This window comes from Populus nigra, chromosome 16 (genome assembly GCF_951802175.1).
Source record: "Populus nigra chromosome 16, ddPopNigr1.1, whole genome shotgun sequence".
Taxonomy (NCBI): Eukaryota; Viridiplantae; Streptophyta; class Magnoliopsida; order Malpighiales; family Salicaceae; genus Populus; species Populus nigra.
The window spans coordinates 528,486-550,890 of record NC_084867.1 but is presented as its reverse complement, the minus strand read 5'-3'; the positions used below and the strand labels follow the sequence as shown (position 1 = coordinate 550,890).

The 22,405-nt window shown below is 35.0% G+C and overlaps 1 protein-coding gene across 1 annotated transcript; it reads right to left on the bottom strand.

Annotated features, from left to right (window-relative positions):
• Window positions 1-1,232: 1,232 nt before the first annotated feature.
• LOC133675988 (pre-mRNA-splicing factor ATP-dependent RNA helicase DEAH1-like) lies at window positions 1,233-21,797 on the bottom strand. Its single transcript, XM_062097565.1, has 28 exons — window positions 21,606-21,797; window positions 20,250-20,363; window positions 20,010-20,143; window positions 19,681-19,878; window positions 19,483-19,563; window positions 19,138-19,224; window positions 18,854-18,887; window positions 18,698-18,752; window positions 18,556-18,615; window positions 18,266-18,337; window positions 17,446-17,509; window positions 15,991-16,070; window positions 15,750-15,817; window positions 15,582-15,639; window positions 15,305-15,362; window positions 15,141-15,209; window positions 13,539-13,607; window positions 10,707-10,796; window positions 9,763-9,849; window positions 7,286-7,401; window positions 7,130-7,196; window positions 5,760-6,800; window positions 4,672-4,734; window positions 3,533-3,656; window positions 3,338-3,438; window positions 2,236-2,298; window positions 2,047-2,119; window positions 1,233-1,534 (listed from the first exon to the last, which is right to left on the bottom strand). The coding sequence occupies exons 2-28, from the start codon at window positions 20,344-20,346 to the stop codon at window positions 1,473-1,475; spliced, it is 3,171 nt and encodes a 1,056-aa protein (XP_061953549.1). The 5' UTR covers window positions 20,347-20,363; window positions 21,606-21,797; the 3' UTR covers window positions 1,233-1,472.
• Window positions 21,798-22,405: the final 608 nt, after the last annotated feature.

Sequence of the window (22,405 nt, the reverse complement as noted above, 5' to 3'; positions counted from 1 at the left end):
GACACAATATTAAAATATTTGATTTTCTCCCATAAAAAATAGAAAAATCCAAAATTTCAAAAATGAATTTTATTTATATATAAAAAAATAAGTCTTGTTTTCTTATATCCTAGGAATTGTTTTCATGCATATTTTTCTAAAAAAGATAAAAATCAATTTCTATCATGTTTTAAAAATACAACAATGGATATCATAACCGGTTTATGATTATCCATTGAGTTTTGGTCAAAATACCAAAAATCTCATAATAACTAGTTTGTTACCCAAAACATTAGGAATAAGAAATAAATGTCATGATAATTCTTGGACCTAGAACGGTTAGAATTTATCTTAGATGAGAAGATTTGGACTTTTTCATGAAAGAAGATTTGTCTTAGATGAGACTAATAGATAACATGACCTAGAAAAAGCAATTGACAAACAATGCAACTTACCTTAGGTAAAGTGTACTAGGGGTAATGTGTCTTTCCCTTGCACGACAAGTCCCTTTATCCGGACTCTCGCAGACCATTAGGTTTTCTAGTGATCATAATACTAAGTGGCAACTCCGAAACTTAATAATCATAACTTTATGATTAGATCCAAAACTCTCTTTAACTTCCAAGAGATAGCTTTGTTGTGCACGTCGTAACAGGCATTATAATTATTTTTTAATTTTTTACAGGTATTTACATCATTTTCTTAATCCTTTTGTATAATTATTATGGATATTTGAAGTGTTGATTTAGACTATCATGTTCATTTCATTTTACCAGGTTCAATGTTAGTCAGATTAGTCAACATTTATACGAGATTAAAAGATGTTTAAGAATGTGATAGCAATTGATTTTTAAAATGTTTTTTACTTAGAAAATTATTAAAATAATATTTTTTATCTTTTAAAATTTATTGTTAATATTAGTACATTAAACAATCCAAAAATACTAAAAATAATTCAAATTTTAATAAAAATACAAGTGCATACTCACTCCCAAACACCCCTTCTAAAAAGATTAATTTGTTGAATTGATTAATTAGTTTATCCAAGATGTAACAATTTGATCTCAATAAGAACTTGTATGGTTTATATAACTTCTTGTTTTTGTGATGACCTGTATGATCCATGATATTCAAAATCACAAGTGTTGTATTTGAATCCGTATTTTAATTACAATATTGACATAATTCATAACTTGCACGAAAGCAATTGCCTTCTCCATAAATGTTCTATATATACATTATACAATCTCGGGTCAGAGTAAGGGGTCAGATATTCATTAATCATTGATTATGGGAACTATCCAAATTTCAGGTCAGTGCTATTGGTTCGGATGGAATTACTATCCCTACATACGATGTCAAATTGTCTGCAAAATTGTATTTACGTCTTGTATTCCTAGACCACAAATAACTCTAGGGCCCCTGACAAGCTCCCGTATACTCCTCATATCTTATGAACCCAGCTGCAAGCTCCCGTATACTCTTCGTATCTCTTATGAACCCAGCTGCTGCGATGATGCTCGTCCCTGCCCTCGTGGCATTTTCTTCGACCCCGCTGCCAAACATAAAACCAAATATCACTCAACACAATGTAGGTCAATGTCATATCACAAGGAAGCACTTCTTCGGTACGATAAATTAAAACAATTGTGGATTGCCATCATTGCAAAGCTAATAGCAAGATTTCAACCGTCCTAATGATAAATGCATGCACGTAGAACAAGCTTTTTTCATCTAATTTGCATGCATCATGTTCTTACTCTCTACAAGATATTCAGAAAGAGTCCCCATTTTAAATTCTCAAATGGAAGCAAGAATTCCAATCCAAGCCCGCTCAAGACGACAAATCATTGTTGGCCAAATCTGGCCATTCAATAACATGCAAAAGGCAATCACTTTCCAGCAAGGGTAAGCTATTTATACTATGTTGTTTATATTTAACTGGTATTGGCTTATAAGTTGTGTCCTCGTTGCAAGCTTGAACAGCAATAATATTCAGACCTTTCAATAATACACGCACGCATGCACGCAAATATACAGAGAGAGAAAGGGAGAAAGAGAGCATACGATCTTCAACATCCTTCATCTGGTAATAATGGGGAGCTATTTCTACCAGCCAGTCTGGCTTTAGTTCCGTTACCTGCAATTCATGTTCCAAATTTCAGCTATAACCCAAAACATATTCCAATTTCCAAGTGAAGCCCTTGTTGATGGGAGTAATATCTGAAATGTGTGTTTGAGATGAGTAAAACTTGCCTGCCTCATGTACTCCTTAGTAGTAAGAACCAACTCGTGGTATATAACCCATCTTGGGAGCACCTGAATTGAAATAAATAAAATATATAAACACACAAGAAAACACTACTTGGATAATGGGATTTGTATGAGTTGAAAGAACAAATGCAGCCTGATATGTACTTTACTCCTTGTCAATTTCCCCACCCAAGAAAACGCTTGTATGGTGGAGCACATTAGAGAAGAAAAACACTTCAGGACAAGCTTATGGTGGAGCGCATTAGAGAAAAAAACACTTCAGGACAAACTAATGCACAATATAATTTTTATTGGAACAATATTATCTTGAAGGAAAAAATCTATAACAAGTATACTTATAGCCTACATGCCCAACTGATGAGGAGGAAATTTCCCTATTTAACACGCAGGTTAAAGCCTTCTAACGTTGTGCAAAAGTTTAGCTCAAGCATTTAGGTTCCTTGGACAACTTAAAATCCAGATAGATTTGGATACAAAGAAATGTCAACATCTGTGAGATTTATAAACAGTTTCCATAGTCATTATATGCCTAATCCCAAAATTGGTCTCGGTTCAACAACCATCCTGGTCTATATATGCTTATGCCTATTGTTTATGCAAACTATCTGGCTCTTGGAAATCAGCATTCCAAAATTATTTGCAGCAACTACACCAGATAAAAACCAGAATCACCCATAGCAAATTCCCTAACTAGATAGCATACAAATCTTTTCAATGGAAGATGTCATCCTGAGGTTAAGAAAATAAAAAGCCACGGCGGTTAACTTCAAACTCATTTCAAGTATAATACAGAAAACCAGGGACAATATCTATTTTGAATATGTTGATATGCCATCCTTGACAATCACAAAGAATCATTAATGGCAAAGGGTCTGTTTAGCGTGCCTATAAGCAAAGCACCCCTCTTAGTTGATTATAATAGAAGCAGGAGAAGGTGATGTTCTCTCATAAGCATCTTTTACCTGCTTTTCTGAGAAATAATGCTTGCCTTTTCAAAAAGCAAGCTCTTTACCAAACACTTCTACTTTTAAAAGCTAGACAAAAGCTGCACACTAATATGCAACAGAGCCAAAACACATCTCACCTGCGACAACCCTGAGCTGGGATGAATGTGAACCGTCTGTGAATGTTTCACAGTTTTGTAGGATCCATTCTTCTGTAGCCTAGCAGAATGGGGGAAAAAACCTAGAAAGGACAATTAGAGTTGAATTAAATACTGAAGATCACATGAGTATTTTGACTCCAAACAAATAGTAATAGTTATTGCTAGTAAATTTACCAGAAGTTATGGACTTCTTTATCGCATCTAAATCATTGGGGTTGGATGATAGCTCAATTTCAACCCTCTCCAAAAGGCCCTCCAACTGGTCTCGTACATCCCTGGCTCGCTTCATACTCCTTACCTGATACCATGGCGACCATGGGTAACAAGGTGCTACAGATCAAATATCGCTAAAAAGAAAATTGAAGGGCTAAGCTGAGTGTCAGATGAACTATATTGTCAAATTTGCAGTTTACAATATATACACTTCAAGTCTACCGTGAGTAATTAAAATGAACAAAATAAAAGTCTGTAACCACTCATATTGTGATGGCCAGCATCAATCAGTGTCATAATCCCGAGGTGAGGCCACACAATATTGAAGATTATCTTCATGTCTATGGTACCAAGAGTGTGGAGCTTAAATTATAAACTAAATCTATAACGACAGCAATGCAGCTGGAAGAACTGCTTGGCTTTCCAAGTCAACAAAATTCACACAACACTAAACAAGTGAAGAAATTGTTCATTACTGAGGATAATCAATCAAACAAACTTCCTGCCGTCATGTTGAAGTGTTCATTACTGAGTTCTAGGCATTTTCTTAGTTCTAAACTCACAAACAATTCTTTATGCCAAGTTAAAAGGTTTAAAGTGATAAAAGGTTGTGTGTGTGAGAGAGGGGGGGGGGGGGGATCAAAATTAAAATAAGAGTTATCATTATACTGCCACGAATAACTTAAGCCACATGCTGGCAGTGGTCAGAGATCAGACTTTTATGAGAATTGGCTTTGGAGGCTATATTTAGTTTTTCAATTACGATGGGAGCAATCTATTTGAAATTCAAGTCAGATCTCCAGATGCCATGTGCACATTGTGCTGCTTGAAAAAATCCATGTTCGGTTTTACTAAAAGGGCTCAAGTGTGCTGATATACCAGCATGCAAAGAACTATTTATCCAGAACAGGGGGAGAAAAAGGACTATTTTGGAACCTACACCCTGCACCCATTTTATGGATCAGAGGCCTCAACAGTTGGAATTTCAATTAACACGAAACTTGGACTCATGTCTATTTTGAACACTCACAGTGGGCAACATAGCACAAAGAATCAGGAATTTAGATGACAATATGCGATTCTAAAATATTGAGCCATACCTGAATATAATTTTCATAACACCATTGTGTCGAATAATTAGTTTCCTTCCAAGAATTATACACCTAAAAACATCAGCAACAAACATGGTGAGGCAACCATTCTGGACACCTTGAATCAAGTAAAATGAGTAATTGAAATGTAGTTCATAAAGTAAAAGGGAAAACCACAATGATTATGCAATTCATATCATAATTTCTGAAAATGTAACATAAAAATCTATCAAAATCAGAGCAATATATTGCATATCCACTCTAAAGTAAACTGGGAAAATTACCAATAAGTTCAGTTTTAGGAAGTAAAAGGCCAATAAATTCTATCAACATTTTCATTGACCAATAAGTTCATATTTGAATTATTTATCTAAAAAAGTTATATTCCATGTGTACTTTTACTTTTTTTTAAGGGAACTCATAGATCTAAACCTTTAAAATTTTAGAATTCTTCAACTCGTGTACCTTTGGGGGGGGGGGGGGGGGTTTGATGTGTGATGAAGATCTCATTCACATTTTGCATCATATGGTATTTGTTTTGGAGAACTGTGAGTTAACAGCGACGAAAAGTATACAACAAGAGTTGAAGAATTTACTAGGAAAAGAAAAAAAAGAAGAAGAAATCAAGCTCGGTCTCATAAGTTCTCTTCCAAAAGGTAGGACAATTAACAATAAATGTATATTTCATATTTGAAATGGTATTTTGAAGAGTACAAAATAAAATACTTTCTTAAGAAAGAATTCAAAAGATGAACCATTAGCCACTAAATTTTTTGATTGAACCTACTAGTCTTTTGCTTCTTTTCTTTTTTACCTTCTGATGAAAATTAGCCTTCTGCTTTTTAATTTCCCAAGCAACCTTGTTTTAACTAACAAATGAATAACAAACAGGGAGAAAGGGGGCGGGGGAGAGAGTGATTGAGATTGATAAGCATCTCTACCAAGTGTACATGCATAAATAAGTGTGAGATGTACAAACCACTGTGCCTATATTAGTACAGCATGTAATTGCAGGAGACCAGGTGTGTGCATATGCATGTATACATATAATTATATGCATTTGAATCCATTCCTGGCGTGTTACATATGTAACTAACCTTGAGAAGAGCAATATGGTCCCCCACATTTCCAGTGTGGAAATTCATTCTGGCATTGTCAGCATGAACTTGTTTGTCCTTTGGACGATAGAAGATTGAATTTCCAACAGAAAGCATGGCAGCAATAGAAATTATCTCATCTGAGCATTTGCACTTGTCAGAAGCAACAATCATTTTAGACAGCATGGGATCAAGGGGGAACTCAGCCATTCTTCTACCAACTTTAGTCAACTCACCAAGTTTATTTAGTGCACTCAGTGCAAAGAGCAGTTCCAGAGCCTTAAGTAATGCCTCTGAAGGTGGAGGATCCATAAAATCAAAATTTATTAGGTCATGGATTCCAAGACTCTTCAAAGTGAGCACAACATTGGCCAGATTAGTTCTTTGTATTTCTGGTATTGTATTATCTTCCAGGTCATGAAGATAATTGTAAGCAGTATACAACCGAAAACACTTTCCTGGACCAGTTCGTCCAGACCGGCCAGCACGCTGCATTGCTGATGCTTTTGAAATGGGTGTGACCAGCAAAGATTCCATCCCAGTCCTAGGGTTGTATGATTTCATCTTGCAAAAACCTGGATCTATGACATACTTGATCCCATCAATTGTTAAGGATGTTTCTGCAATATTTGTTGCGAGAACTACCTTCCGTGCTCCTTCAGGAGTGGGCTCAAATATTTTAGCTTGGAGCTCTGTGGGTAAGTTAGCATATATAGGGCAAATAATAAGTTCCGCAATTTTTGTACCCAAACCCCTTGTCCTATGCCTCATAATCTCCTCAGCTGTCTCTATTTCCTCCTGACCAGTGAGAAATATTAAAATATCTCCAGGCGGCTGTGTCACATGGATTTGAAGTACAGTTACAACAGCTGCATCTAAGTAATCAGCTTCTGGGGCTTTTGTATAGTGTATCTCGACAGGAAACCTCCTCCCAGGAATTTTGAAAATTGGAGCAGAATCAAAGTAATCACTAAATTTCTCAGCATCAAGTGTTGCACTTGAAATAAGCAACTTTAAATCTGGTCGAAAACGGGCTATATCCTATCACATAGAAACATGGATGGTTGAACAATCAGGTAATGATCAAGCGTCTAACCGGTACATGTACAAAAATAAGTAATCCTAACGTTGGTAAAATTGTTCCTACAGATGTAATCTTAATGTGGTGATACTGTTCCTACAGATCTGACATTGCTACAATATATTCACGGATTACTGGCAATGAAATAAATTATGCATTAATGTATTGAATGAGCAAAAGAATCTGTACCTTCTTTCTATCAGGTAGAATATACATATAGTCATGGTTTTATACATCTATAAATATATAAAAATGAATTATAGCTATGAAGTTGAAAGAATCTACTTGCCTTTACCAATCCAAACAGTATGTCAGTTGACAAAGTTCTTTCATGTGCCTCATCCACCATCACAACACTAATTTGAAATGAAATAAAAAAAGCTTTAGTAAGCCAGTGGAACCGACCAAATCAAAACCACAAATAAGGCAATGAGACATAGCTCACCTGTAGCCTGCCAGATCTGGTTCGCCAAGAAATTCACGCAAGAGCATTCCATCAGTCATATATTTCAAAACAGTCTTATCTGAAGTGCAATCTTCAAAACGAATGGAGTAGCCAACCTGAAGATAAAATGAAAACCATTTACGGTTAAATGTTATTTAATAGTAGGTTATTACCATTTCTAACATACTTCCACAAATGAAGCTTTCCTTGTCTTAAATGCTAGGAGTTTCGAGTCCTATTAAGTCTGTGATAATAAAGAATCTCAAATAATAATATGAGCACATCTTAAGCCATAATAATAGCTAGATTTCACAAAAACAAGTCACTCTCTTTTAATTTGTTCGTGAACATTCTGTGTTTTTATTTAATGTCCAACCAATGATTATTGCAACGTGCCTTCAAAGCCAACTGCATGATTTAAATTTAAGTCATTTTGATATAGGAGCAGATCCTATATAGTAGTTTAATTTCGATAAGTTATTGTAGCATGGTATTTTAGTGCACTTAGCATCTTCCACATAATTACAGTTTTTCCTTTACTAGTTCATTTATGTATTAGTTATCATGTTAGTTTGACGGCTGAGATTTAGTTATTTTGAAGGGATAGAATTTCTTTTATTTAGGGTTTTGCTTAGTATTTAAGGGCTGCCACAGCTGTAACAAAGATGTTTTGGTATTTGATATAAAAGACTTCATTCTTTTATAGAAATATAATTCAGATAGCCAGCCTTTGACTGCATTTGCAATCTTTTTGCCTTTTCTTCCTATGTCATATTTACCCAAACAAAAAAATCCATGGGTTACATAATATGTACCTCCCTTTCCAAATCAACCATAAATCCAATATATTTGACCACTTAAAAGGCACAGAACTTTAATTTGTATTTGTAATCCTTTTCTTCATCCGTTTAAATATTTCTAAGACTCTGTAGTTGGGTTCAAAGAATTTATTTGCATATACAGGAAGAACTTAGGAAATTGATATTATATGTTAATCAAATTCTTTTTTCATTATCATTCATATATTAAAAATTAGAACTTTTTTGAAAAATAACACATTTAGGATAAAATTTTTGAGGAATGACACCGTTTAATATTGGGAAAATAGCATAGTTTAACACAACTGTTATTTTGAATCACGGTTTTAAACAAAACCGTTATTTAGAATCATGGTTTTAACACAGCCGCTATTCTGAATCATGATTTTAATCAAAACCATTATTTTGAATAACGGTTTTAATATCATTCGTTGAGAGACTGAGGAGGAAGCTCAAAAAGCTATTGAGGGAATGCACAGCAAGGTTTAGTATGATGACTGTAACTAGAACACGTAACAGAAAGAATTGAATAAGATAGAAGAGTCGGCGAGTGTTGATAAAGATAACACATACGCATGCACACATGAGCGTAACTAGGACATTCATTGTTGATACATTGCCGAAAGTGATTAGAGTAGACACACCATATGACGCAGCTAGAGCTCCCCCCACTTCAGCTGGTACTGCCATTTTTATAGCTTTTGAAGCAGCCATCATAAGCCTTTATCATTTTCAAGGATTGAGTTTTATGTGCAGTCTAGCAATCCAATGTGGTGCTTTGAGATTAAAAAAAGAAAAAAGGCACTACACCCTGGCCCCATCTTTGTGGAATAACAAGTAATAGAACTTAGTTTGACTTAAAGGACTTCTTGAAATGAATATGATTTGATCTCTCTCTTCCATTAGGATGTATGCTGTGAAAATGAAGCACCATTTATGAAGCAGCTAAATATGCAATTATAGGAGCAGTAATACCTGTATAAGGTTTTGTTTTAAAAAAAAAAACACACTAAACTTTCACTGAGACCAGAGGTTGAAACTTCTCAAATTCAGATGTTTCTAAATGTGATTGGAATATGGCAGTACCTTCCTCTTGGAAGTATTGGAAAATGGTCGCACCTTCCTCTTGGAAGTATGAGAATGAAAGCACTTACATGGTATAAATAATTGGTATCAAAGTCTCATATGGTTCTTTCAATGTTATCACTCCATCAACACCAAGCCCCTTCGGGCATGGAACATTAGCAGGGAATGCAACAGAACTGCTATTCCTAGTAGCATTTCATTAATAAAACCGCGATTCGCATTAACGGTTATGTGAAAGTGTGCTACTTTCCCAAAACTTTTCTATCCTATGCTATATTCTCAAAACTTTTACCATACTGTTTTAGTTTAGTAAAAGACCCTAAAGATTAGGATGTTAAAAGGTACAACAGACCATGCATATTGCACATGTCTGAGGGTTAGTGTAGCATAAATTCTTCAATCCTAAAATGTATAAGCATGTGAGCCCAATTCTACCAACAGCAATCCAAGTGACAGTGAATATAACATCATACAGTGCATGATGTGAGAGCACATATAAACCTACACTCGGTAAAATAAACAAAAACATGAGTAAAAAAAAAGAGACAGGGAGTACTAACAGATGCCACACACCTCATGCCCAAGTTTCACACCCATTTCTTGAGAAACTCTAGCAGCAACACTCATGGCAGCAACTCGCCTTGGCTGTGTACAACCAACCTGTAAGAAGCAACAAAAAGAAGTTGATATTCACGAAAGTGTCAAACATGTTGACACCAGCTTTCTCAAATCATTTAGGCAAAAGCTTTGGTTATCTCTTATAGTAATCTGGCACACTTTTAATTTTGCCTATCTTAGCACATCATTTTCCATGTTGCAAGTCATTGTCAAGTAGAATTAAGGAACAATAAAAACACCACAACATCACCCAGTCCCAATAGTTTCTTTGGATGTAATTGTCAACATTAAGAACACAAGGCACAATTGACTTTCGAGATAAATATATATAAGGAACAAAACTAGGGCCATTCCCAATCATTTTGCTTGGATCATAAAGGACCCTATGGGAGTAGGGATGCACGCATCCAATGTACTGGGCCATTGCCCTATTGGTGGCACACTAATTGTTGTTTCAATGTTATATCAGTTATCTAAAAGAATCAGTGTTAAAGGCATGTCTAGTTGTGTGTAAATACAAATGCATGTTACACTGGTGTTCAAGGTCATTCCTGTTTTGACTCTCTTCTTAAATCACTAGAGTTAAGATTCAGTTAAAACAAGAAATTATGGAATTTAACAACAACTTTATGCAAATAATTGAAAATTATACCACATAAAGAATATCAACATAATAACAGAGCAAGTTGCAATAATTGCATCAGTTGTTGATTCCCAAAAACCCAATACTGTAACAAGAAAATTTTGCATGCATGTCCATTTGTACTGAAAATATGACAAGAAAATGCTACTCGAATTTTTGACAAGTAATAATTTACTAGAGGGTAACAACTGGAACAATAGAAAAATGACAATTAGCATCTACAATGGCAAATGCATATGAAGGAACAAGATTATACCTTCCCATGCTTGGTGTAACCAGCTTCATGAAGATACTGTGGTATCTGTGTGGTCTTCCCTGAACCAGTTTCTCCCACTATGATAATAACCTGCAAAAGAGATTATAAATATTATTAAAAAAACATGAATTGAGCGTCTACATCCACTCATGCACATGCAAGTAGTAAGTAAATGCCATGTCACAGACTCAAGCACAGTGGCTGGAGATGCCCCATCTAATAAGACATTATAAATCGTATGACTGAACACTGTTCAGCAATTAGATGAAAGCATTTATATGCTTAAACTACTGGATAGAGGGGACGGGAAAGAATTTTGAGGTCCAAAGAGAGATGCTTTAATTTTAAGTCATTTGATCCAATACTAGTTAGGAAAGACATGGTCAAGCGAATCCCCGAGAAGTGCATTTTCTTCCTATTGAGGAAAGTCTTGGTCGCTGCTAGAAGCAACTTTCAAATGGTAAGCTACTAGGAAGTCAAATGCACTTCCCAGGTGATTATCTTGGCCAGTTGCTGATTAAGCTGTATGAGTGCTTTGGAATCAGTTTGCTGCTTGCTTATTCATTTCATTTCAAGCACAAAATTGATGTGCATGTCTTCTTAGAAGCTACTAGGAAGACAAATGCACTTATCAAGGGATTATTGTAACGACCTGAAATTTCCATGTAACTTTTACATTTCTAATCATCATGTCTGAGTATAATGTTAATCCCCGCGTACAATTGCGCTATTGGGACTAAAAGTGGTAAGAAACTCGGAGAAAAAATTTATGGTAATTATGAATAGGGCAAATTTTAACCCAAGGTAAAACATTATGTCTTAAGACCCCACATAAAATTTTAGTCCAATCCAACAGTCGTATTAGGAGATATGTTCAATATTGTAAAACCGGACAGTTGAAAATTTGACGCCAAAAATCTGAATTTCACATACCATATAATTTACTTATTGCGCTATTGGGACTAAAAGTGGTAAGAAACTCGGAGAAAAAATTTATGATAATTATGAATAGGGATCTCCAAAGAATTAGTCTAAGACCCAAGATGATTTAAGTAAATTATATGGTATGTGAAATTCAGATTTTTGGCGACAAATTTTCAACTGTCCGGTTTTACAATATTGAACATATCTCCTAATACGACTGTTGGATCAGGCTAAAATTTTACGTGGGGTCTTAAGACATAATGTTTTACCTGGGGTTAAAATTTGCCCTATTCATAATTACCATAAAATTTTTCTCCAAGTTTCTTACCACTTTTAGTCCCAATAGTGCGATTGTGCGCAGGGATTATACTGAAATTCAACGTTTCTCGCGCAAAGGGTCATGCATTGATTTATTTGACATTTCCTTCTACTTTACACATAATATCACCCAATTTACAAAATTTCCTCCTTCAAATCATTATTTTTACCTGGTCAGGGAGTTTTCACGATTTATCATTAACTAATATTTCGCATGCTATTTTATTACTTTAGCTTCTATAAATTTTAAATTAATCTCTCGGAAATGTTCATCCCAATTCATAAGATTTTCTCCCTAATTTATCATTTTTCAATTAATAGTTACCCTATTTAACCCAGATTTATCTATTTACCCTATTTATTTAACCCAGATTTATCTATTTTTGACTAGGGGTTTACAATTATCTTGGCCAATTGTTGATTACTCTGTAAGAATGCTTTTGAATCAATTCGTTGCTTGCTTGTTCATTTCATTTCGAGCACAAAATTGATGTGGATGTCTTCTCTATAGCGGGGATCTGTTTGGGATGCAAGGTTCGTCGAAGTTGTGAAGGCTTTGTGAGGTGTACAGTGTAAACAAAATAAGAGTAAAATTCTTGTCTTTCTACCTCTTACAATTTTTTGGCTAGGGCAGGAGGAGTGTAATAAGAGCCTTTTGAGAGACAAGAGCTGCCTCTCTTTGTTAGTATGGATAGCTCAAGTAAAACACCTTTCCCCTTTTGCTAAGACGAGAGATTACTACCATCAATGAAAAGCAAGAAAGACTTCACTTGAGAGGAAAATACTAGAGAAAAAATAACCAAATAATATCTACCCTAGCAAACTAGGCCTAATCCAAAATCTGAGTGGTTTTGGTAGCATGCAATGGTAGTGTGCAATTCTTTGAAAGTGTTCTTTCATTAAAGGTTTTTTATGACCGTGTTCTAGTAACTTTGCCACTCTTAATTATTTTTTCCCTCCAATCACAAGAAAATATATATGACGCTTTAGGATGGAAAAAAGAAATACAAGAATAGGCCTCTTGTGATAAATAAAAATCAGTGTAATGTAGCAATTAGAAAATACATATCGAAATCATATTTTTTAAGCTTTTCAAAACAAAGAAATTGTATCCAAACTTCAAAGATACAGGAAAAATTGCTTTCTTTCCTACCCTAACCAACCTTTCCTAGCTATGGTTCAAAACAGGGTCGAATATGTCAGCTGTTGCTGCTGAGCCAGAACTTTGTTTTACTATGATTTCTTGGTCTTCTGACCTCAGGCAATTATCTTTACAGCTAAAAACCTGTCCCAAAAAGGTGTAAACTCCAATAATGCCAAATCAGGCAAACAATATCGTTCCAATAGTACTTTAACCTTTTGCCATTTTTCTTATCCTACTTTCATTAATGGACACAGGGAAACAGGCAGCCATTCTTGATAGCATGAAACACAACTTAGCCCACATGATCTCATTTCAGAACAAGTGGAACTCTAGGGAATGAGGCAAGTTCATGTAACAAAAACTATAGTTTACATATGAGCAAAAAATAACCATCAGCGACAAGTAGGGACCAATTAGCAAAAGCATTAAATGTTGCAAGAAAATACCTGATGATCATTGATAGCTTTGAGCAATTCATCTCGATATGGATAGATAGGCAAGGTTTTTCTATCTTCCTGAAAGAATAAAAAATGCAGGTGATAGTTAACAGCATAACAGTAAATCACATGTTTTCTGGTAGACTACTAGACATGCAAATGTTCCCACAACCACTGCAGGAGTTTGTTACTCAGAAAATCCTAGAAGACTGCAATGTCGAGTGAGAAAAGAAAACACATCAGATCATGCATTTACAAAACAATAAATGGTCTTTTATGCATTGCAAAATGATCATGACAGCCTGACTCATATTCATTGAAGCTTTCCTTTCTGGGAGCTATTTTAATGCTTTGTCCACATTCCTTATTTCATTCCTCTGAGGATTGTTAGTATTAGTTTCATTGTGATTGCAAATTACAATTCGAAACATCAGATTAATCAAATCATAAACTTGATTATGATTTGCAAATCAAATCTCATCATATAGGAACAAGATTTTTAAAGCAAGGGAAGAAACTTTTTGGGAAAAAGATCTGACATACAACAGGGAGTGCAAGAATCATATGGGAATGGGAATAATAAGAGCCAAAACTCTAATCAAGGAAATGTACAATCTTGTTCTTATTTTCATGACTTGAACTTGAAAAATAAATTACCTATATATGTGATTGCAGTTTCCTTTATAAATAAATTCAAGTGAACTACAATACTGAAATTCCATATATTCCAATCAAAACTTTTTCAACCCAATCAATTAAGACCAATTTCTATCATCAGTTTCATCACTTGGCACATTGCTACCATAGCTTTCCTGCTGAGATGGTATTACACATAGTTATACTATTCAATAAATTTATTCACCAACCTCAAAATGTCCTTTGTTTTTAGTAGCAGAATTACTTCCAAAGAAGAAGAAGAAGATGAAGAAGAAGAAGAAAGGAAGCAGACCCCATTAGCCAAAAAAAAATTCGAAAATACAACACATGAGCAAATAGCACCTGGAAAGTTTATCGTAGGGGGAAAACGCTACAAGCATGTCCATTGGCTTGCCATAATTGGAGCTAACCTAGACTGTTTTACTATTTAATATAGCATATGTTGGGGGTTCTAACTGAGAGGGGCAGTTTGTAATTTTTGTTTGTCAGGGGTAATTTTGTGATTTTTGAAAGTTGACCGGTCAACTTCTTCAGCATTAACAAACCTGTCAACCAGCACCAGTTATGGTGCACCTACTTAAGGCACCTCCTTATTAGCCTAAAAATATTGGTTGCAACCCCTACATTGCAAGGATGGGTTTTTGAGTGAATGAAATTGAGATTTTCTGCCTTCAAGGTTAGGTGCGTGATGTTCTTATCTTAGGTGTGATGCTTAAGAATTCCTAGGAGTGATTTCTAGAAACCCCGGTGGGATGCTAGGTTTGATTTCTTCCTTTTTTTTAAACTACTTTATCCTTAGTTCCTTGTTTATTTACTTCTCTCAAGCACAGCCTTAAGCTAAACATATCCAAATCCCCACCTATAACCTATTTCCCCTTATTAACCTATCAATCTGTTGTCACTTGTAAACCATGGTATTTAGGTGCGGTAATTAAAGATCTTGCTTCAGCACACCTGAAGCTTCTCTAAAGCTGATTTTGCATTGGACTCATCAAGTGACTCAGTGGCCAGCTCATCATCAAACTGCATGCCAAAAAAAAAAAGCGAGGATAAGAGAATTGCAGCAGAAAATTGAATGATCACTTGAGATTTAAAAGAAAAGGAAAAATAAGATATACCTTGTCACCCTCCACAACCGTTGCCTTGATAAACTCAATCTGGTCCTCAAACACAAACCTAAACACATTTAAAAATACTAATTAACTGCAAGTTCATGAAACAAGCAAAGCATCAAAATACCTCCATATAAATTTATTTAACTTAAAAGAGGAAAACAAATAAGAAACCAAAATGAGATATGGAGATGTCTGATTAGAAATTAAAACAAGACAAAATAAAAACATTGGCATGGAAATTTTATCGATATTGTAATGGTGAAGTGATGTTTTAACTTACTGATAATCATCAGATATTTGCTTTTTATTTTTAGAACCATATTTCAATGTTGCTTTTTCTGCAAAATGGTGAGTGAAGAATATCAGTACATCCAAAGAAATGAATGGAATTTGGAGAGTAAAACATGATGTGTTTGGTTGAATGTAATTTTATGTAATATTCCATTACGAATTTGATGATCTTCCCAAGCTTCCTGTTCAGCAAATGGGTTCATTTTATCTCCAGCGCTGCCATCCCTACAGCAAACAAACAGTATGAAATGGTTTAACGTCAGAACAAACCACTCCAGTCTAAAGCAAAATATGCTACTTGTGAATACTAAAATTTTCCATTTCTAACAAAATGTGGTTCATGTTCTGCAGAACAAGTTTGGTGATTTCAATCACCAGATGCTTCCTTTCAAACTGACCTGTAACGCTGCAAGGCCACAGAAAATCTCTTCTCCTGATTAACGCCTCCTTCTTCATCATATGCTTCTGGCATCCTGTACTGCACTCCAGAAAGAATGTTGGATGGCACATCAAGAGTTAGCAAGCAACAATGACATATAGTGACTAGAAAAAAAAATGTATACAAACAGCTTATAGATGGCATGCATCTTTTAGATCGTTTTTCTTTTTTGTCATGAAAACTGCTTAGAAGGTCTCCAGCAATTTCAGGTGTCACAGAGAAAGAAATGTAGAATGAATTTGCCTTCTAAAGTCTCAGCCAATTTGAATTTGAATACCTTAAAGAGGACAATATGATGAGAAGGGAATTTAAAGGTTTAACAATAGTGTAAACAAGTGATTCCATATGTGATTAAATTCAAAAATCAAATTGCAAAATCAAAAACTTCTCATCTATCTCTCTACTTCTAGAGAGAAACTAAAAGCTGGATCTGGAAAGAAGTTACAACTAAATTTTCTGATCCCCTCCCTTCACTTCTCTCCTCGTTTGAATACCTAAACAAAGGAAATTGTTACATCTTTCCACTTTTGAACATAGTGTAGTGCAAAAGTACAAGCTCTGATTGAGCATACCTTGTAGAAAGTATCCTAAATAAGTAAGCACACTAGAGTTTATTTCAAGAGCATCTGAAACATGTCTACTTGGGAATGCCAACAGAATATTGACCACTACGTGTCAGAATAGAGGAATGGAAGAATCCAACCACCTTTGTCAATGCAAGGGGAAGTGCGTTACTATTTAACAATATGTTCACTACTCATTAATATAACTAATTAAAAATTATGACAACTACACCATTAATGAAACAAGTCTAAAAAATATGACATTTTATTAGCATCAGTGGGGGCAGAGTGGGCAAGGGCGTGCATGAGTGCTTCCATGTGTGAACACTTATATACATGTGAGAGAGAACTCCAAGATTTTATTATCATACAAGTTCCAGATTGTCCCATGAGAACACCAGTAACTTGAGAAAAACATGAAGGTTATATTGGAGTGGTTACGAGTAGAATAATTTTTTTGATATATACATTGCATTGGGTAGATTTGGCATATGACTGTGTGAAATGACGCGAAAGGATCCATCTAGCTGACCCCAACTAGTTTAGGATTGAAGTATTTTGTTGTATATGTATAAATTACATTGTCAGGAACACAAGAAAGGGTACACCCATGCACACCAAAACTGTACAAAGTAGAACTCCTAAGGCTGCAAACTGATAATATTTAATAATCACAAATATGAGTGAAAATACTACATAAAAACTAAAAGCCCGATCTAAATTCAAGTATATAATTATGCAAGGAAAATGCAAAAGAGCTAAGAATCGTCTTCTGAAATAATTACCGCAACATAAAATAACTCAATCAAGATAACAAAATTAAATAGAACCATCAAAAAATGGTGAATTACCTCATTCGTGTCCTCAACGTCCTCTGACCTCTTTTTCACAAGCTCATAAATTTCCTTCTTGTATCTGTTAAAATAAAGCATTCATAGTGCTTAATAGTAGTCAATATCTGGTAACTGAACTACCCAACATTACCGAGTATAAAAATATGTCCAGACGCCATTATAGGAGAATGATATTTTGAGCTTGGGGCAGCTTTGAGCAAATAGTACAAAATGCATATGAAAGATTGTATTATTTTACCTAGAAACTAGAGAAATAACTTGATGGCTACAAGTTTAAGTATGTTCTCCAGATGTCCAAGTACAAAACAAAAGGACCACAATCCTCATAAGACATGACTTGAACCAAAATAAAAAGATATGAAGCAGTCCAAGTCATTGTACCACATTATTTTTTGCACCATGGCCACATTAGTGAAGGCATAAAAGAGCCACCCAAAAGAGATATTCAACTAAGGTGACAAGGGGTACCAATTATATAAAGCCATAGCACGACTAAACAATTACGTAAGACCACTGTTTGGCTACACTAGCAGCTAACAGCAATATCTAGTCCACAAACCACTAACATGAAGAGATACACGATACACTCAGAATCAAAGGGCTTTGTGATCAGCAAACAAGTTGAAAAGTATTGCATGTGGTATTTGTCTTCAATATCTAGAACACGCACTCTAGAACAGTTGCTATCGCAATGACCAATTAATAACCTGTTACTGTTTTTATCATATGGGTATAAACAATTTTGCAGGTGAAGATAAAGGAGGAAATTTTGTGAAAGAGTATGGATACATCGCAGACAATGAATTGGATTTATTACCTTAGATCACGATATTCAACTTCCGTGAGCTTCACACCATCAAAGAGGTATTGTTCATCCTCAATGTCATCTCTGAAAAGGATATGGATAATTGAAGAAAAAACAGGGAAAGAGAAGAAAAACATATAAGTAGATATTATATGCAATTTATGATATTCAGCCTGAAGTTCAAGATTATTTAACAGTGTCTATCATAAGCAAGGTTATCATGTTATTAAGGCTAAAAACACCAGTAAGCAAGACAGCTAAAGCAAGGTGATAGCAATATCCCATGTGTGATTATGCAATACCTTATTTCTTCCAGTTTCTTTTGTTCCCTTTTCTTTAGATATTCTTGTCGTGACACCTTTCTGAATCAATGCCAAGGAAGAAGAATGATCAGCAACGCTACCCTGTCATTAAACAAGGAGCAGCAGATAATCAAATACGAACCTCAAAGTGTCAAGCTCATTTTTCTCCAAAGCATTTGATCTTCGAACTGCCTCTTCTGTTGCATGATAAGCAAGATGAGATGCCATGAAAAAAAAGCATTGTTAGAGAACTTTTATGCATGTGGGTATGTAAACATAAGCACTCGAGAGTTTATACCTTCGTCCTTCTTTTTCAACTTTGGCTCTGTTAGCTGTTATAATAAGACCAGACAAGACCGTCAGTAAGAAACATGCACCGTAAATGTTTGCAAGAACATATTTGTGAGATTTACATTCAATACTAAAAAATTGACCTTGCAAGAGCATGCATTAGCTTCAGAAGGTGTCATACTTCAAACAATGGCAGAGCACAGAAATAAAATAAAAGATCATAACAGATCCCAAAAGCAACAGCATCAATTAGCAAGACAGCAAGATAGATCATTAGATGCAGATGTGTACCTTACGAGTCCCTGCAGCATCACGTTCTCTAATATTTCTCTCTAATTGTTCCCTCTCTCTCTGATCACGCAGTCTCTCTCGCTCCGCCTACACACAACACAAGATATACAAGCCATATTTAAACTCAAATAGTAAAAACTGCTAAAAAAAACCAGTGAGCTAAGCAAAATACTGTGAATAAATCATTTTACAACAGGTTTATGAACTATTAGTAAAATCTATAATAATCAAGGTAAGCAACACCCCAGCAATGCTTGATAAGAATCTCTTTACTAAATAGCAAGAAAATAAATTACGAGGAAAGGGATCAGATTAATGCAAGGCATTTGAACAACAAAGGCATACCTCAGAATCATCATCATCATCTTCTTCATATGAGGAAGTCCGTCTTTTAACCTGTCTTGCTTCTTCCACTTGTTTGACCACCTGCAGCATTGCATTTGGTCAAAACAAAAAAAATGCCATCAGAACTGACATTGACAAGCAGCTTACCGTAATGAACAAAAAAAAAGAGTTCTGGCAGTAAGAATATATACACTCTACCTCATCGTCTTCATCCTCTTCACTCTCAATCTTCTTCCTAAACCGTTTCTTGTGCCTATCAGATGTAGTGGCAATCAAAGACTTATTATCAATACCACCAGCATCATCATCCTCGTCATCGTCATCAGCATCCAAAAGTTGATAAGTCTTCTGCTTCCTTGCCAACACAGCAGCCTCCCTTTCTTGTTTTTGATAAAGCTAGGGCAACAGAAATCAAAAGCCTTATTCATTTAACAAACAGAATAATGGCAAGCAAACCAAAAAAGCGGCCAACTATAACAGAGAATAATCATAATTCCCAAATTAAAAAGAAACAGGGAAAAACTCACATTTAAACCACCAGATGCTTTACGGGGAACTTTAGCAAAGATTTCTAGAGCAAAAGATTGGGTTTCGGTCGATGATGGAAACCCAAAAGCCTCAAGTTTACTAAGCACATCAGCTGAAGAACTAGCTTGTTTAGCTAAAAAAAATACAGAGGGAGCGAGAGAAATTATAAAGTAGAAAAATCAAAAGAGAAATAGTTACACACTATGAATTGAACAAAAAACCACTAAATTCAAACTCACAAATTCCAATAATGTACTGAACCACAGTTGCCTGTGAATATCCAAGCAATGACATTAGCTTATCTGATACCCATGTCTTCAGATTATCATCGCCCATTGTCACTCTAAGAAAAACTAGAAAAATCAAAACAAAAAAAATTATTATATATGAATAGAACAGAAAAGCACTAAGTTCAACTTCATCTGAGGATAAAAAAAATCAGACTTTTTTTTTACATTTAGAACTGAACCGGAAAGTGGTTCAAGCTGGTTTGTATACTTTGAGTTCTTTACATTCTTCATTGTTGGGTTTAGGCACCCTTTAATGCCAAGGAAAAAAACAAGAATTAAAGGCTAGTGACTATTGTAGCTCTAATACCTAAATATTCAAATACCCCACCCAAATTTTTAAAAAAATAATTTTCAACACTTTAAAAAAATAGGAAAAATAAATGAAAATTTGAAATTATCACAATTGATTAGATTGTTACGCAAAAAGAAGTTAGAATATGTTCTAATGCTATATAAGTTGCTAGATTTGCTTTGCTTTTCATATAGCAACAACACTACAAGAGGGCAAGTTTCAAGCATAGAGTCTCGTGTCAAATCACAAGCCTCGACTGATGGAATGTGCTTTTGTCTTCCCTCATCTCATCACAACTCTCTTCAAGACTTTTTTTTCCTTCAATGAATCTAATTTAATACAAAAGTTGTTGTAATTAAAAGAAAAGTTCCACATGCACTAGATAAAAATTTGAGCAACCATTCTATGGGATTTTTTTTCTTTTTTTATCAACGCAATTTAGTTGTTGTAATATAGCCTACTCATGCATCTACGCGTTAACTTGCAACATAGATACTTGATTTTGCTAGTAAATTAACAATTCCAATTTGTAATCAAGTGATAATGTGGGACTATCATGGCCACAGATTAAGGTTTTTGGAAATTATTTGGCTAAATCCATGCCTACAACAATTCTCTTAACTAACAAAACAGTAACCAAGGATGCCAACAGAACTAGATACATGGTCATGGCTGTCATTCAGTCAAATTACATATACATATATATATATATATAAAAATGTTTTCCACACACAGAAACTACTGGATTGCTTATTTTTTTAATCTAAACATAAGAAATGTTTTTAAACCAAAACCCTAAATTTTGTGAACCTGTCATTAAACCAAAACCCTAAACTTCCTCATGTCACTCAATTCAATAGAGAAAAAACGAAATGTAGAGATTCCATGGACCAAATAGTATCAGATCATCAGTAAAATAAGGCTTTAGGCCTTCAACAGAAAACCTAAAAATCAATGAGTAAAACAGTGTTTCGAAACCTGTGGAGAGAAGAAGACAGGAGAAGTTAACTTGCCAGAAATTAAACGCAATCCAAGCTTAAATTGAAGGTCACTGCTCGGTAGTAGTGGAATATGAAGAAGAAGAACAGCAGAAGCAGATTGGTAACTGAAGGTAGAACCGTAGAAGTGAAGACAAGAAAGAGGGGAAGAGGGGAATTTTTTCTGTTCTGTGTAGCTGCCGTAGACGTGTATAATAATAATAATAATAGCTGGGTCTTCACAGTTTTTAACTTTTTAAACTCAGGCAAGTCCGGGAGGGAGGCTCTATTTTTTTATTTTATAAAAAATAAAAATAATATCATTTTCATATAATAAAATTACAATTACAAAATATAATAAAAAGGCTAGTGCTCTTATTACAGTTTACATGGACATAAAATACTATGAATTAAAGCAGTGTAATAACAACCCAACTTTTGATATAAAGATTTGCAAGGGCAACAAAAAAGGGAATGAGGTTATTTTTGTGCTGGAGTGCATTTGACATTGAAGAGTTGGTTGGAAAGAAAATGGTCAACACAAGTTTTGGTGGGATTGCAGGCCATGGGGAGCGGGCACCTGGCGCTTGGGCGGCTCCACTGCACGAGGCAGACCCCAGCACCACCTAGCGCTTGGGCAGCTCCAATGCGAGGGGCAAACCCAAGCGTCAGGTGACGTTTGAGTCTTGACAAAAGGCTCGATTGGCTATGACTGCCCAATCGCCATGTGGCGCAGTGACAGCCCAGGTATTACATGACGCTTCCCATTATTATTATAATATTATTGCTTATAATAAAAATAGTATTATTTATGCCACAAATAATATCTTTAGTAT